Source organism: Pleuronectes platessa, chromosome 5 (genome assembly GCF_947347685.1).
Source record: "Pleuronectes platessa chromosome 5, fPlePla1.1, whole genome shotgun sequence".
NCBI lineage: Eukaryota > Metazoa > Chordata > Actinopteri > Pleuronectiformes > Pleuronectidae > Pleuronectes > Pleuronectes platessa.
The window spans coordinates 29,834,779-29,848,151 of NC_070630.1; the positions used below are offsets into that span (position 1 = coordinate 29,834,779).

Here is a 13,373-nt window from a genome sequence, read left to right on the forward strand (position 1 = left end):
CATCACAACAGAATGGAGATCTAAAGTTATTAAAAAATAAACTTTTTGCCACACCGTCTGACCGTGGCGTGGCGTTAAACTTTGATGAAAAACCATCAAAACACGAGCTTCTGTATCTCATACATATTTGCTCCAAACTAGACATGTAAGTCAAGAGACACGACCTGAAGACATCTACACAGAAATCGTGACTTAAAATCACAGCGCCCCCTGGGGGCAGCAGGAAATGTCTTGTTTTCAGTGTCTTACACTTGGATGTATTTCTCCTCATCCACTTTGTGAAACCATCTCCAACTGTGCCAAATGGGTCTCAAGATATTGATAATGTAGGCATAAGATTACTGTGAGTTTTCATCATGCGGATTATTAATGGCGTGGCATCAAAGTTCATCAGCTCGCCAGGACACACGAAATCGCTGTAACTTTTCCCATGTTAAAATGCCCAACTTTAGAGCAGAATTAAACCTGTTTACAGCATTGTTTTCAAACTTTGGTTTTAGTCTCAATCGCTAAGTTCTTCCTTCATGACAACTCTGAGGGGGTGAATTTTTTTTTAACTCCCTTGTTTAAGCGATATAGATGTTTGAAATTCACGTGACGTCACAGCGACGCGCTCACACGGCTGCTCTGGGCGTGCTGCAGTTTCAGCTCAACGGGGTGAGCAGCAAACGCCTCAGGAGACCGTGCGGGGCTTCCACTCACATATCGTATGAGTAACACAGTTTGATGTTCTGCTTGTTCTCCTGAAGGACACGTTAACGACATCTACGCTCCCGTTTCTGTGGTAAGTCACGTTTAGTATTTTATTTAGATGTGTTCGAATGGATTCGCAGGGTGTCTTTGTATCAGGTGGTTAGCTTAGCAATGCTAGCCCGGAATTTAAACACAGCATCAACGGGTGGAATATATCTCCCGTTCGATGCGAACGGCAGATATTACCGCCACACACCGACATGAACATGTCCACCCAGCAGAGATAAGCGTTAGTTTATGAGGATGAATCTGAGACAGGAGACCGTGTGTGTCCGGAGACACACACGGTCTCCTCTGTGTGTCCGGAGAATTACCTCCACCACATAAGATACCAAGCTAATGGTATGAAGCTGTTTCACTCGCCAACCCATTTGACTTGACAATGTTACTCAGAATAATATTCTGAGTAACAGATTTACTGTGATCACCTGAAACTTGAGTATTTAAGGTCATATCTGCATTGTAAGAGCAGCTGTTCAAAGGAGCATTACGTGTCCTAATGCTCTTTATTCAGAGTAGTGTTGTAACGTGTTACAGTGAAAACTAAACGTGTCTGCTACCTTCAGTGTTTACATCGTTAATCTCAGGCAGACTTCAATGAATTCTTTTGTTAAATATAAATAAATTATAGCCTTGTAACTTTACTACAACAGAGAGTGTCATAGAGAATTTGAGGCTATATCCACTACCTATTTCCTAAGCTGAAATGATTATGATCTGATTAACTTTGAAGTAATATAAAATTTTTACCATGTAAAAGTCTGTTAAGCAGTTAACCTGGCACATGTATGACTTTACATATCTGTGTATTTGTGTTTAAAGTTCCTCTAGGATGTCCAACCTGAGACACAACTGGAATCCAACCAGACTGAACACTGACTCCAGGTACAGACCTGTTTTCATTACTTACAAACAATCAAAGTATTGCACATAATACATAATGTATTAAACTATAATGCAGTACTTTTAATGTGAAATAACTCCATACTGTACATTCATTGTCATGGTAGTGCACGTTTTAATCCAAAAGCATAGTCAAATACATAGTTGAATATCCACAGAAAATTAGAATACACACTTGCTCAAAAGTAACACTTCCTCTACAATAATGCCATACTTTTTATGTTTCCTATCATTTTATTAGGGACGGACGAGCCTGAAGGACACAGCTGTGATGACCATGTTCTGTCTCTTATGGCAAAGCAGAAATATTAAACACTGGGCTCTTATCTAAAGTGTATCAAATCAGAAAGCAAAAGATACACATTGTTCTAATAAGTGTTTATTTTTTTAACCAACCATAATGAAGATAGAAATGAATTATTATCCATGACACTTAGCAATGACTGCCAACACTAAACAGTTGCAGGCCATCTTTATTTAAGGGAGGAATTTAGAAGTGTTGTGTAGCTTATGATGATGATGCAGTCGTCCACGTGTTGACCAGTATGAAGCTGCAGATCTCCACCATGTTGCTACCGAGGACATCAGGTGCTGCAGTTCCTCATCTATGAAGAGAAGAAATGCACTGTTAAAGAATGTTTTGTGTTGTGTATGAAGCACAACAGATTTCAGATAGAACCGATGTACTGAGGTCTGGGTTTGTGCCCTCATGGTTAAATGCACATATTTTACGTCGCTTTTCCTAAAAGTACTGAAAGAAATACAACATTGTACAAATAGATAACATGTCTTTATACGTCATCTGTAAAATTCAAGGTGATAATCTCCCACAGACCTATTGATAACAGTCCACATCAAGTCTCTCCACTTCCCTCAGTGTGAAAACATAATTATATAATTAATGTGAGAACTGTTTACAACACTGATATGTGGAGATTATAATCATATCTAAACTGTCTAATTCACTGTAAAACTCCATGACAGTGTTGTGCAATAGTGCTTAAAAAGTGTTACCATAGAATGGTGTGCCTTTAGGCACTCAATAAATTTGGTTATCAAAATAAAATGTAAAACATTAATATTTAATATATTAATATTAAATCATAACTTTAATTGGTTAAAGTTCTCGCGGGGCACCACCCTTCATAGAAGGGAAAAGATAGCCAATTTATTGATTAAGATCAGTCTCATTTAGATCTAGTTCAATTAGAAATCTCAATATTTTACCATTAAAGATTATATAATGAACAATGAAGGTTTATGGAGTTCTTAACAGTGTAACAGTTGGCAAGATTCACTTATGCAATATTAATGACAGAACATTTGTGAAAGAAGAACATTTATTATGAACATAATAAAGTATAAAAACACAAATTACTAAACAATCAAACTAACTAACAAGGAGGTGTGTGTGTGTGTGTGAATGTAAATTAGCATGCTTTAAAAATGGTCCCTAAGATAAGAGCCCCCCCCCCCCCCCCCCTTCTTCTGAGGTTGCTTTATGGCCGTTGCTTTACGGCTGAGGGGGAAGGTTTAACTTGGTGAGATGTTATGCGTGTCTGTGTGTATGTTAATCAGATAATGATAGTCAGGGACAAAGCCTGTGGCGAGCCTAACTGCCATTAACCTTCATTTAACTCATACCTACAACATCACAGCATATATCAAACTTATAAACACACACCGATCAAATAAACAGTCTTGCTTAGCGTAGTATAATTATTAAGCCCAGATTATGTTACCAGTCCGAGGGAAAGGGGAAAAGAAGTTGCAGTCCAGTTGCAGTTCTGTGACGTCTCCTGGGTTGGTGGTTGTAGAGTTCTGCATTCGCGATTCTGTCGAGCCGTGTGCTCAGATGCTGGTTGAAGTTTTCCTGCAGGACATCGCGTCGCTACGAGGAGTTTTGTAGAGCTTGAAGGGCGAGGAGATTTCCTTGAGAGGGGTGAGCTGGGAGCTGCACCTCTGACCTCCGGTTGTGGGTTGGATGGAGAAGGAAGCTGGATCAGCCAGGCCCCCCCTCTTGGCGATGTAGGAGAAGAGAGGCTGGACAGCCTGCTGGCCTTCGAAGGATGGGAGAAAGAGAGCAGCCTTCCGCCCTCGGCGGGATGGAAGAAGAGAGAGATTTTAGGCAGACCTCTCCTTATATTGGCCCCGGTGACCTCACAGGTCTTGGACCAGAGTGACCAATAGGAGTGACCCCCCAGGTTCTTGACACCTTTGTGTGATATTGCCCAGATCCCAGGACATGCAGCATCCTGTTACATCCTCTGGGAGACTGAGTTCCTTGACTGTCTTAAGACAGTGGCACGGGAACATGTGGCACTCTGGGAGACTGAGTTCACTCCAGAATATGCGGCTGCCTTGTTTCAAGTTTGAATGAAGGGAGGCCTGTGGTTTGCACAAAAACCATGTCCCAACAACAGGCTAAATAAATGAGGTGGGAATAGTAATGGTGGATATACCAGCCTGTAACAGAATAATGGCATATTCCATGTTTTTCACTTTGATATACTAGTCGTACAGCTTTCATCAAATCAACAAAAAATTTAGACAAGTGTCACCACAACAAGATGAGGATCTAAAGTTATCAAAGAAAAAACTTTTTTCTTCTGTATCTCAGACATATTTGCTAAAATCGACTCCAAACTACAAATGTAAGACAAGAGTCGCGACTTGAAGACATCTACACAGAAATCGTGACTTAAAATCACAGCGCCCCCTGGTGGCAGCAGGAAATGGCTTGTTTTTGCTACGTCTAACATTTTCATGTACTAGTCGTAGGGCTTTCATCAGATCAACTTCAAATGTAGATGAGTGTCATCACAACAAAATGGAGATCCAAAGTTATTGAAAAATCAACTTTTCGTCAAAGCGTGTGACCGTGGCGTGGCATCAAAGTTCATCAGCTCATCATGACACACAAAATCGCTGTAAATTCCATGTTCATGGGTCCATCTCCCTCAAACTATGTGTGTCCATCAATAGCCCCCCCCTGAAGATATTCAGATGGTTTTAAGGAATGGGCGTGGCACAAAAACTGACTAGCGCCCCCTAAAGGGCAGCCCCGGCCCTACGATTGGTGTACATCTACAAAAAATATACAGGGACATGTGTCTTTTCATGACAAATAAATAAGTCTCTTGGACAGATATGCTAAAACATACAGGAAGTCCGCCATCTTGGATTTGGTGGCCATTTTGGCCATATTCCACACTTTTACTTTGATGTACTAGTTGTAGGGCTTTCATCAGATCAACTTAAAATTGAGATGAGTGTCATCACAACAAGATGGAGATAAAAAGTTATTAAAAGATACATTTCTTCTCACATGGTGTGACTGGCGTAGCACTTATTTTCATTTTGACCATGTCTGTGTTTCATGGTCTTACACTGCCCTCTGGTGACTTAATATTGCTGGTACACCTACCAACTGGTAGGTGCCCTCTATTAAGTCAGTAGAGGGCAGTGTAAGACCATGGTTTGACCAAGGCACAAATTGTGTTACCTAGAGATTAAAAGACTGTGTTTACACTGCTTCTCTCATTAGTTATTGGGGGGATATTATTATATTATCACAATATATTTATAAACATCAAAATACCCACCTCATTTGTCTCAATTGTTACATTTAACAGACATGTAACACCGTGTGACCGTGGCGTGGCCTCAAAGTTTGATTAAACGCCATCAAAACACGTGCTCCTGTATCTTGGACATATTTTGTCCAATCGAGTCCAATCTATACACATAAGACAAGAGTCGCAACCTGAAGACATCTGTACAGAAATCGTGACTTAAAATCACAGCGCCCTCTGGTGGCAACAGGAAATGTCTTGTTTTTGGTACGTCTTACACTTTGAAGTATTCCTCCTCATCCACTTTGCGAAACCATGTCAAACTTTGTCAAATGGGTCTCAAGACATTGACAATGTAGGCATAAGATTACTGTGGCTTTTCATAATGTGGATTGTTAATGGCGTGGCATCAAAGTTCATCAGCTCACCATGACAAACGAAATCCATTTTCACAGAGTTACCATGAACGCATCATGAGACTGTATTGTTTTGGTACGTCTTACACTTGGATGTATTTCTACTCATCCACTTTTCGAAACCATGTCAAACTGTGTCAAATGGGTCTCAATATATTGATGATGTAAGCATAAGATTACTGTGACTTTTCATAATACGGATTATTAATGGCGTGGCATCAATGTTCATCAACTCGCCAAGACACACGAAATCGCTGTAACTTCAGCGTTCATGGGTCCAGCTCCCTCAAATTACATGTGTGAATCAACGGCCACCCCTTGAAGATATTCAGATGGTTTTAAGGAATGGGCGTGGTACAATAACTGACTAGCGCCCCCTAAAGGGCAGCCCCGGCACTACGATTGGCCTACATCTACAAAAATCTATAGGGACATGTGTCTTTTCATGACAAAGAAATAAGTCTCTTGGACAGATATGTTAAACCACACAGGAAGCCCGCCATTTTTGATTTAGTGGCCATTTTGTCCATATTCCACACTATTACTTTGACTCACTTGTCGTAGAGCTTTCATCGGATCAAATTAAAATTTAGATGAATGTCATCAAAACAAGATGGAGATCTAAAGTGGCGTGGCGGCTAAGTTTGATTAAACGCCATCAAAACACGAGCCTCTGTATCTTGGACATATTTGGTCAAATCAAGTCCAAACTACACATGTAAGACAAGAGTCGCGACCTGAAGACATCTTAAAAGACACCATGACTTAAATCATAGCGCCACCTGCTGGCTAAAGGAAGTGAAGTGTCTATCCTGGCCGCAGTGTGCAAACGCATGCAACGCAGAGACGAGCGCTTGGTCATCGAATGATCTCTCTTCTCCGACTGCAACAGACTTGAAATTGCCTGTGCTCTGTCCTGTTAGTGCTACAACGTAGCCCTAGTTTCAATTTCAATTGGGCCTCCCAACGGAGGTGCTCGGGCCCTAATAAGAAAAATCCTTACAATTTCAATAGGGCCTCTCACCATTCGGTGCTCGGGCTCTAATAATAGTAATCATAAAAATCCTTACAATTTCAATAGGGCCTCTCAACGTTGGTGCTCGGGCCCTAATATTAGTAATCATTTCAATTTCAATAGGGCCTCCCAACGATTTCGGTGCTCGGGCCCTAATAAGATTAATCCTTTCAATTTCAATAGGGCCTCACACCGATTTCGGTGCTCGGGCCCTAATAATTCTTACAATTTCAATAGGGCCTCTCACCATTCGGTGCTCGGGCCCTAATTAAGATGTCCTCACCTGCTCCTTTCGCTTCTCCACCTACTCACAATCTATAACTAAAGCAGAATTTGTTTTAACCGGTTTCTGCTCACCTTTTGGTTTGGAGCTCCTGTGAGTATGCAGAGAATTGATCGGAGCAGCCTCGAACCTTGGGGACTCCGGTCTTTCTGGTCAAAAACTTCTCTTCAGGATCACGTCGGGGTCTCCAAATTGTCAGCGTGTTCGTTTATCCCAAATATGAGAAGAGACTATCTGGTCTAATTAAAGTATTTATCAATAAGCAATGAAAAGTTGAACAACATAGCTATGGGCACTTATGCACAGCCTTGGATAAAAGAGCACGGGTATTCATTAGTCGCGCCGAACAGGAGGCGTTTGTTATATTTATAACAGTAGGTAGAATAGGATTGGTCAATAACGAGGGAAGGTCTTCCTTGGTTCTTCCACGATTGTTCGCAGGGTTAGGGTTAGGGTTAGGGTTCTTGGCACTGGAATCCAGGAAGTGACAAGGAGCAGCAGCTCCCAATCTCACTCCTCCTTTGATAGTTGCTAAGTAAAATGTTCTCTTCATGACAGCCTTGACACTGCTGCAGCTTGTAGGCCGATGTTGTTGTCATTGGAGTAAAGAATATTGTGTTCCTGCTTTATCAAAACAATGTCACTGTGTCTGACCTCCAGAACTTATCAGCTGCTTGAACTCTGTGTGATGTCGAATGAAGCTAAGGGAATTATGCTTTAATATCAAAAGTTAGAAATGAGAACAAGTAAAAGATTCATGATTAACATCAAGCAGCAACGGTTATTTATAAATCATTTGTATGAAGGCATAATATCTGACCCAAACTGCTCCTGTCTCCCCTTTCTGAAACTGGGGAGACACTCTAAAGTTTCAGTTCTAATGCCTCTTCACAGACTCAGGCACAGATAAGCTAAAATTTAAAATCCCAACAGAGTTTAACATCAACTGACATGCAGGCAGTGTTTTTATCAATAAGACTCCGACATGCTTCATATTTTAAACATGATGATGTTCCCCAAAATTGTTCCTTGTCTCTTAAAGTTACCAGCTAGAGGCTGTGTACTTTCATAACATGTCTGATTCATACCTCTGCAAGTACGATATGGTGCTGTTGTATTTTGATGTATGTGTTCCATGTGGCTTGAGTGTAATTTTACACTACCTCCTCTGTTAAGGTTAACAAACACCAGGTTAATGTTTCAGATGCAGGGGTTGCATCCTGGGATATTACCTGCAGTTAGCGTTAATGACAGCGACATCCTTACAGGTCATTGCTTAGGACTGTCCGTGTCTGTGACTCCTCTCTTTGTCAAATATCCTCTCTGGGTCGGTCTCCTTGTGTCTCTTCTCTAGCCTTTTCAGCAGCAGCCACGGCTCTGAGATACAGAGACAAACCCTCTACAACTGGGTCCGTTTTCTTTGGTTTAAGTCTGTGACAGGGCATTGTCTGCATCAAAGCTCCTTTAACAGAATAGTCTATGTAAATAGTCTGTTTGGGTTTGGTAGCCCGAAAGTCGTGTTGACTGCAGTGCCATTTAAAGCTTTGTCGGCTTTTGGAGTCCACGTCAATTTCCTGTGTGCTTTTAAGCCTCGCCTGTGTGCAATCGCGCTAAAGGGTGCAGTATAGTTTGGAATAAAAGAACTGCTATAAGAGCACATTCACCAAAAAAGGATTTTGTTAGAAGCTTTGGAATGTTTTGGATTGCCTCAACTCTACTTGGCCCTTAGCTGTGATGATGATTGCAGCTCTATCTTGGATTGCATCATTTACAATTTTTGAATCTTTGACAAATCTCAAGTCATCTGAATTGAGCAGAGGACAATCTTCACAAGGAACAGTAATGCCTCAAAAAAAGGTGTTATACGGTGTGTCTTGTTTCAGAGGATATTAAGGTTGACCTGACCAGAAATCTGATTTGGGAGTGATCACAACCGGTTTCATATTCTTGATTAGAACAACACCATGTTTACTTGAGCCCACAGTGTTCTAGGAACCTTCTGCAAGGTGGATGTTGAGTGATATGTGTTAAATATGTTAAAGAAACCTTTTAACATCAGCTTGCCTGTTTTCCAACTTTCTTTTCCAGCTTCCCTTAACCATTTTTTTCTCAAACTCTTCAACTTTCCCTTCACTCACATTTACATTGCAATGTAAGCTGTCTTCACTCATTTATGTTGTGTTTGTGTGAAATGTGGGCTTCCTATTGTCATCTATCCCTATTTAGTGCTATATATTAAATGCTTTCCAATCTGCAAAAAACTTCTTGTGGCTTTCTTTCGTCTCTGTCTCCTTTTCTTCTAATTTCAGTTGCAGTTGTTCTAGCCACCTGAGACTGAAACCTTCCTTGCCTGGCAAACCATAATCTTATATAAATATTATAAATATATATATTAATTTAATTACTAAATATATGTATATTTTTTAAGTTATGTGTTTTACATATCTCCAGTAAACCCGCTTAGAAACTCCTAGAATGCAATTAATGTTGTTATACGCAATATAATATGACCAAGTTCTGTCTGTTGTTTAAAATTACTTAAATCTTGTAAATACTCAATATGATTTTATTTTATTTTTAAAGATGGAGTTTTCCTTTTTTTTGTTGAGAAAGAGTTTCTGTTTGGGCCTCTAGCACTTTTTTCTACTGGAGTTTTACTTCACACAATGTTATGATTACAAATAGTAATTTGGCCTCATTTATTTCATTAAGGGAATTCTCGAGTCTTGTTTCATGTACAGCTGGCTTCTCCTGCAGTGATTGTAACTGTTAGTTGGATTAGGCTTAACCATAGTATTTTATAGTATTTTATTGAATCGTCAGGGTTGATTGTTTGTGACCTTTTCTCTTGTGTTGCTGTATGTATATATGCATATTTATTTCATTCTTATTTATTTATTTATTTTCTCAATGTATTAACTGTTCATTGTACCCTCGGCACCATTGTAAAAGAGGGTCTTATTCCTCAATGTGTTTTCCGAGGCTTAAATAAATAATCAATCAACCTTATTGTGGTCTTAGTAAACTCTTTGTAGTTTCTTCTTAACCTTAGTTGAAAACTGTTTTTGGGCCATGAACCTGCAGGGACTATAAAGAGATAGGGACTCCAACCATATCAAAACAGCAAAAAAAAATTAAAAAATTATATTAAAAGTGTTCAATGTCTTAATATTAAGAGGGCGGCTGTGGCTGAGGGGTAGAGTGGTCGTCCTCCAACCTGAAGGTCGGCAGTTCGATCCCCAGTCTGTCCCATCTGCATGCCGAAGTGTCCTTGGGCAAGATGCTGAACCCTGAATGGCCCCCCCTAGAATATCAAAGTGCTGCGAATAGATGCACTGTATGAATGTGTGTGTGAATGGGTGAATGTAACACTGTACTGTAAAGCGCTTTGAGTGGTCATCAAAGACTAGAAAAGCGCTATATAAATACAAAACCAAAACCAAAATATCAGGTTGAACATAACAAGCTTGAATGTTTCATGAAATTAAATAATAATAAAATGTATTTCTTTGATCTCAATGAGTCTGGCCTGGGTCTCAGGTCCTCTGTCTCAACACATAGATTTCAGGGAGGATGGGGTTAAAGAAGTTTCTTCAGGATATGCACAATTATCTGTGAATACCACTTCTTACACATAGTTATGGTGGAAATCTGAAAATATAGAGGAAACAATGAAATTGTCTGTGATATCTTTATTAATAGGAACTTTTGCAATGGGATTGACCCAGCTTACTGTGACCATTGATGAGAAACAAAGTCATTAGTACTGATATATAATTAGAGAAACAACCTCGGATGAAGCATGTGGTTTGTTACATGTCATAGGAAGGGAAGGAACACCAATTAAGTGCTTACTGGAATGAATAATTGTTCTCCTTCTTCTCCCTTTTGTTGTGTTTAGAGAGTATCAGTGCAGCAAAATCGAATCAGTAAATCCAAAACTGGACTATGTAACAGTATAATGATCTTGCTAAACAACACTCATTAACACATTGACAATTGCATAGAGGGTATTAGTTCAATTGGAAAGTAGCTGAAAGAGAAGAGGTTACGTGAGAAAGGTCATGTGAGGATGAAATTTCCTCAACACTGAACTTCTCCATGTGACTTCAATGCATCAAATATTTATAAAACTTTATATGAACTGATATAGAATTAAATTTAGTTAGATTTGGTGGTCAGTCTCTTTTCCTTATAGAATATTTTGTGGTTTTATCCTTCCTTATTTCTTCTGTTGCAATTTACTGTTATGTCGCATAAGACAACGGCAAGGTCAGAACATCCCATTAACATATTATATTGATGTCTCACTGTCTTTTGTCAGGTGCATTTGTAGCCAAGATTGCACGTCCACAGAAGCGAGCAGGAGCCATCCAGTTCAGCCCCCAGGCAGTGGTGGGCCAACACCAGGGCCAAATGTGCCTCATGCTACGAGCCACCAACCTACTGCAGCAACCTCTGGTGGATGTAAAGGTGAGTGCTGTGCTCTACGAGGAGCATGAAGGTCAGGCCCTCCACCAGACTTCTCTGGACTTCCTCTTGGATCATATGGGGCAGCAGCCCTGTCCCTTCTTTATCTTCCCACTAACCTTTTACCACCCCCTGGATCGCCAGAGCCCCCTTTACCCCACACTGTGTGAGGGCACATCTAACAACTTTGAGTTGGTGGTCTTTCTGTCAGCTTTGCAAGAGGGAACTGGTGACTCCTGTCAGAAGAGGACCTCCTACTTGCGCCAAGAAATCCAGTTTGACCGTTGCTTTGTCCCAGCATTGGGGATGGATGCTCGGGGGAGGTACATGGTGAGCACCCAACACTTTGATACAGCCCACTCAAAAGAGCCTTTTAACAAGGATTGTGTTGTGCAGATCAATGGAGATGGCAGCGACAGGACAGAGTAAGGATGCTGAAGGACAGTGCTCATAGGGACAGATCAAAGCATTCGTGGAGAAGTGTCTCAAACTACTTGATTTAAATTGATAGATCTGAATTTATCTTTAAACATTATATATTAAAATGTGTAACAGACATGGGTGCTACAGTGGACTCCCTCACCTGGAGGCCCTTATTCTACACAAAGTGTAATAATGACCCCATGGCTTCCTACCCATCAGTACTATCATTTGTGTTGATTGGATTGCCTGAATACTGTTACAAAATTGGTATTATTTTTGCCATTTGGTTCTGTCTGTTAGAATAACAACATTCTTACCATGTGAAAAGCTAATAACTCAAGATATGGTTACACCACTTAAAAGATATCTAGAGGGGCAAGTAACAGGAATTGTCCGACCATAAAACAAATATATTCTAACAGTTTACAGACCCACATCCTGTTTCAACTTTGACCTGATGCTACTGTAGGTGCTTGTTAGAATATGACTGCGTTATGAGCTATGCGTCATATAGTCTTATTATAATTCATGAAACCTATGGCCAGGAAACAAAAACAAAATCCAAGGCATAATAAAACACTTCTGTTTAAAAGTTTTCAAAATGATAGTCTTTTATTATTCCTATTTTTGTGTAAGGTGAAATTGTGAGGTCAGGCTATATTAGAAAATATTTGATTTGGTTGGGATGGCACAATCAATTTCGAATTCAGCAGCTGTAATCAACATTTAATCATAAATAATCAATCAAATTGTTATATCTAGCATGGAATCAGAAATTCATAGAAACCGACGCACAGAGGGTCCCAAATTAGTATTATTGTGTTTATTTTACCACTTATTGTTGCATCTCATTTGGTTCTTGATTCAGGCTTCATGATCTCCATCAACCTTCATCACAGCTTCTGATTTTTTAAACAAGCGAACACATATGGTTAGACTGTTTTTGGTAAACCTTGTGTAATATTTGAGAGAAAAATATTTCCATCAGAAGGTGGTGGAGACCAAAACAGAGACAAAAGATAAGGTATATTAAGCGGGATAAATCAGGTAAACACATTTTGTTTATAAGATGATAGTATGTGTCAGGGGAATCTACCAGCTTCTTCTCTTGTCAAACATTTTGCCTTAAGGAAAATATTAATATAATTTGAATGCCTGTGTGCATTTAAACATTTCTGACCTTGTTGCCAATCTTCTTTATTGTGATCAAATAAATATGTTGGGGGGTATTAGAGCAGGGGTCTCCAAACTACAGCCCGCGGGCCATCTGGGCCCGCCATCCATTTTAAATTTGCCCACCTAAAAAAAAAGCCACTTACTTATAGCACTTTGTAGTTTTGCTCTATTTTTGAAGAAATTGTACTTTCTTGATTCTTGTTGTTAGGGGTTTGTACCCTCTGGAACCCTTGAATGCATTGATTGTAAATCGCTTTGGATTAAAGCGTCAGCTAAATTAATTGTAATGTAATGGACTATGGCCCACTGTATTGTACTTCTCAGATAAGACACTAGGTGGCGCCCAACTCACACCTGAC

The 13,373-nt window shown here is 39.9% G+C and overlaps 1 protein-coding gene across 1 annotated transcript in view; it reads left to right on the plus strand.

Annotated features, from left to right (window-relative positions):
• The window catches only part of kcnj13 (potassium inwardly rectifying channel subfamily J member 13), a 97,025-nt gene extending 83,652 nt beyond the window's left edge, over positions 1 to 13,373 (plus strand). Inside the window, exon 3 of the mRNA XM_053423341.1 lies at positions 11,270 to 13,373. Coding sequence (XP_053279316.1) covers positions 11,270 to 11,844 — 575 coding nt within the window. The 3' untranslated portion in view covers positions 11,845 to 13,373. The remainder of the gene's footprint in view (positions 1 to 11,269) is intronic.